This window comes from Nelumbo nucifera, chromosome 1, assembly GCF_055504915.1.
Source record: "Nelumbo nucifera cultivar China Antique chromosome 1, China Antique-T2T, whole genome shotgun sequence".
Taxonomy (NCBI): domain Eukaryota; kingdom Viridiplantae; phylum Streptophyta; class Magnoliopsida; order Proteales; family Nelumbonaceae; genus Nelumbo; species Nelumbo nucifera.
In genome coordinates, this window is record NC_142649.1 from 7,907,862 (window position 1) to 7,912,337 (window position 4,476).

At 41.7% G+C, this 4,476-nt stretch overlaps 1 protein-coding gene across 1 annotated transcript; it reads right to left on the reverse strand.

The window, feature by feature from the left end:
• Positions 1 to 2,085, reverse strand: LOC104586845 (putative disease resistance protein RGA4). The gene has a single exon (XM_088896582.1). It carries the CDS (start codon positions 2,083 to 2,085, stop codon positions 1 to 3), a length of 2,085 nt encoding a protein of 694 aa, XP_088752708.1.
• Positions 2,086 to 4,476: the final 2,391 nt, after the last annotated feature.

Sequence of the window (4,476 nt, forward strand, 5' to 3'; positions counted from 1 at the left end):
TCAGCAGGGTGGCTGCTGAGGACCAAAGCAAGGAAACCGAGTTGGTAATCTTTTCAAAAGAGGGCACTTCTCAATACTCAATTCTCTGAGGCAAGGGAAGAAAACTAGTTCTTGATCTTCATTTGGCCTCTTGCATTCTTCGTCTGCTTCTAGCCATTCTTCTAGTTTAGGCAAGTCAGATAGAACAAGTTCTTCCAATGATGGAAATATTCTTCTTCTGCCTCTTACTTCACCATAACCAGTACTACTTCTTCCTTGATAAAACTCCCCTCCCAAACACCTTACATTCTCCATAGTAAATATATAAAAATACCTAAGAGAAGGTAGCTGTCCAAGCATTGGGAGATTTTCACATCCATTGCAATGATACAGAGTGAGGGATACCAAATTAGGGAGTGGTGAGGCATAACATGTACAGTTCAACCATGTGGGAAATTTCAGACCTACAAATCCATAAATTTCCAGTTTTTGCAAGTTTTCATGAGGCTGGAGGCCTTCCAAGACATCATCTGCATCAGTAATAGTATCGTTTTCAACCCATTGCAATTTCAACTCTTGAAGGTATTTCTTCTGCTTCAAATTGGCCTCCATGGCTTCCCTTCCATTTCTCACTTTCTCCAATAAAATAATCTCTAGGAAGCCTCTCAGGAAGTTTAGATTTCTCAATTGTTCGATCCCATTTCCTCTTTCCTGCTCCACAGCAAAGAAACGTAAAGTTTGAAGGCAACTTAGTCGTCCTACCTCAATTGGCACCTTCCACCTTTCAACCTCCAGATGTCTCAAGCCAATCATCTTTCTCATTTCTTCCGGAAGCTCCCAAAAACAACAACGAAGTTCGAGTGCTTTCAGGGTCTGCAGTTTGTAAAGTCTAGTAATGGAGTCTGGTAGTGACCCTGATTTAATAGTGGAGCCTGTGAGGTCAAGATACCTTAGATGTTTCAAGTTGCCGATTGAACTCGGCATTTCGTTGACCACAATCCCTCGCAAATCCAACACACGCAGACAGTTGAAACATAACAAGGACGATACATCTGTGGAACGAACAGTCCACAATTTCTTCGCCTCATGCAAAGATGTTGGGCCAGTTTTTATTTCATCTGACAGGCGACGAATCTCAGAAACACCTTCCATGCTACTACCTTCCTTGTCCTTCACTGTCGAACATTCCTTCCCTGCAACTAACTTCACAAGATCATGTACAGAACCATCGATTCTGAAATATCGAACGTCCCCATAATTGTCTCTTCTTTCAACTTCAAACTTAGAATTCGATACCAACGTATTGAAATACTCATCTCCAATGTCCTCCATCAGTTTACTTCCACTGGCTGCAGCTACTTCAAGAAATCCTTCCGCCATCCACAACTTGATTACAGTATCCTTCTCATGGGTACTATCCTTGGGCAAAATGGAGCAATACGCGAAACATTGCTTAACAGGTGATGGCAGACGATCATATCTCAACTTCAGTTCAGCTGAGACTCCACTGTTGTCCCAAATATCACCACTCCCACTTCTCAAACCTCCTAGAGTACTCTTAACTGCATTCAGTGCCATCTTTCCTGTTCCACCCAGATTGGTTGTATCTGCAGACACATAACCACTTTCCCTCCCTCCAACTCCAACCCCAGAAATGGGTTCTATTTGAAGTTGGACTGATGAGCTAACAGCATCCCTAATTAGACCATATAAGATCCCATTTATATCCTTCAGTTTACAAGCCATCTCGAAACTAAATGCAATTGGGTTGCTGAAGGAAGAGGTGTCACGTACCTCATTCTCGATGGAGTCCTGGGTATTCTGGATCTCCATGTTACAGCATAAAGCTTCATACTCGAACTCATCCAACAGGTCATCTGCATCGTACGCTACGTCTTTAAGCCTCTTCAGCCAGCTTCTTACCTCTGAACTGTGCAGTTGCTGCCTTTGGGCGTCCCGAAGAAAGTATTGGATGACTGTTAAGCTTCCCTGAAGCTTTTTCAGCACCCCTTGGACATTCCATGCCAAAAGGGAGTCTTGGGAAACGGTGAAAATCAATTTCTTGACCATTTCCTCTGCAACCGCGCTGGAAACAACTCCGGCCATACTTTTTTCTCTGGTCTCAAAGAAGATTAAGATGAAGAAATTGATCTAACAACTCTCGATTTTCAGTCCTGATTCCTACAACACTTGAAGGCACTACCTTTTAACTTCAAAACAGTAACTATTGTCTAATGACTAAACTAAAAGAAGGGAAGCGTAAGCCTTATTATTGGGTGAACTGTCAAAAGGCAGCTAGCCTTTTCTGCTCCACGGTCTCCACCCACCCATATGGACCATGCTCAGAGCATAAAAAAGAAAAGAAAGGAAACGGAGATCAATTTATTCGATATGCATGGAAAAACAAAAAAGCTCCTTTCTTTTTATATGAGAACAGAAAAGAAGATAAATCCATTCAATATTTCAATGGGTATCGAAATTTTTCTTTTTTTCTTTTTTTTTTTTTTTGAAAGAAATGGGTATGGAATATAAAACTTGCACGATTTCTACCCTCGAATAAATTAAAGCTAGTTGGGTGGGCAAGCTATCAGTATTGATGTTGTCTGTTATGGTAAGTTTGGACATCGATATATATCATGGTACTCCTATACATGGATACGGGGAAAAAATATGATACATTTAAGAAAACTTTCCTAAATCACATGATATTAAATCTAAGGTGGAAATAATCATGAATAAGGTATAACTATATGATAAATACGTATTTCAATATACTTTATGAAAAAAAAAAACATTACAATAAATAATGATGTAGGAATATCTAGTCAACCTGGGGATCTTGACACGTGGCGTCAGATGGATGTATGTTCATTACCAACCACTACCAATTGCCACCACCTGCTCCTCCTCTAAGGCAATTCCGACTATAAAAAGGGGCTCTCACATTGAGGTAAAGGCTCTCTAGAACTTAAGCTCTAAGTCTCCTCTCTTGCTTGGTTTGATCCTTTGTAGCCTTTTGCTACTTTGACCGTTGGAGTTTTCGCCCCTGGGATAACCCCGGGGCCTCTAACATCTTTCTCTCAACAGGTTGGACCTATAGACCTCAGACGCTAGAAATTATGTTATTGCCCTCGGCTTCATATTTGGCAGTAACAATTGGCATCATCTATGGAAACGTTTTTAAAATTTTCCCTTAAAAAAACAAACCTAATTTAATAAAGGGAAAATTTCTTAAACTACCCGTAAGATTTAAGAAATTGACTAACTCTATATCTACTGTTTCAATATTGTCTTAAAGTATCCTTACTTTTTTTGACAATTGAAAGACAACTCCCTCCCCGTTGAGTCTCTCTCGCATACCGTTTACACGTGACGTCACTCTCGCATACCGTTTACACGTGACGTCACGTGTTTGATTTAATTTAAATTATACCCAAAATACCCATTGATTAGTTGCCCTTCTACTCAAATCAGTAGTGGCGGCCAGCACAGAGATGGCGTTTGATCAAAGTTGTTATGAATCAGGGAGGTCGTAGGAGAGCTCCGTACAGAAAAACCTAGAAAGAGCTCCACCCAGAAATCCAGGAAACCCACCGTCGAGCAAACCAGCGGCAACTCTTCTTCCCTAATTTATCTCTCTCTCTATCTATGGACAACTGAGCAACGCAGCCTGTCATTTTCCCCAACAAGAACGATGAACCTAGCGGCAACATCACTCAGTTTTAGTTATCTCCCTTGATCGAAGAATGGGTAGAGGGGACGAACTCTTTTTATAACATTTCTTTATTTACAATTTTTTATTTTTCCTTGAAAATTGAAAGTTGAAACCAGCTTTTTTAAGGGATTCCGAGGTAAAAGGATTCGGAGGTAAGGTTCAAGCAAAAATTTCACAAGGTAAAGGGATTCGGAGGAGGGTGTAAGACAGGGGTCTTCGACATGGTCATGTTACCAGTGAGGACGTGAGGCGCAACACTATCTTCCACTATCAGAGGATTAACCAGCACCACCCTTTCCGGTACAACCTTCTCTCCCTCCACCTTCGCCAACGCATCGAAGTGCATCCCCATAGATTTTGGATTCGTCCTTCATTCCAAAAACCCCTCCAGTTCGTCCCTTCCCTCCTTCCTTCAATACCTTCTCCACAATAAACCCCATCTTCAGGAACCTGTGTCGATGCCTCTCCGCCTTCAACTCTTGATTCACCTTCACACCCAACACAAAGTACAGTAGTGCCTCAAACCCATCAGATTTCGGTTCGAGGGGAGTGGGAGAGCGAGCGGATGGCATGAGCTGACAGACCTGGCGGCTAGCGCCCTTAACTGTCACCACAATGCCTTCCACTAAATGACCTTCTTCAGTACATTGACGTCTACATCACGTTGCATTGCAGATCAAGGAAAATCAGAACGGAGGATTCTAAATAAACAAACAAAAGAAAGGAAGGGAAATCATAGGTAACGATAGGCAGATCCACGTATTCCCATCAGTCGACATCTT

Excerpts from the sequence above, each read along its gene's own strand:
- LOC104586845 (XM_088896582.1), bottom strand. The coding sequence starts at position 2,085 with ATGGCCGGAGTTGTTTCCAGCGCGGTTGCAGAGGAAATGGTCAAGAAA.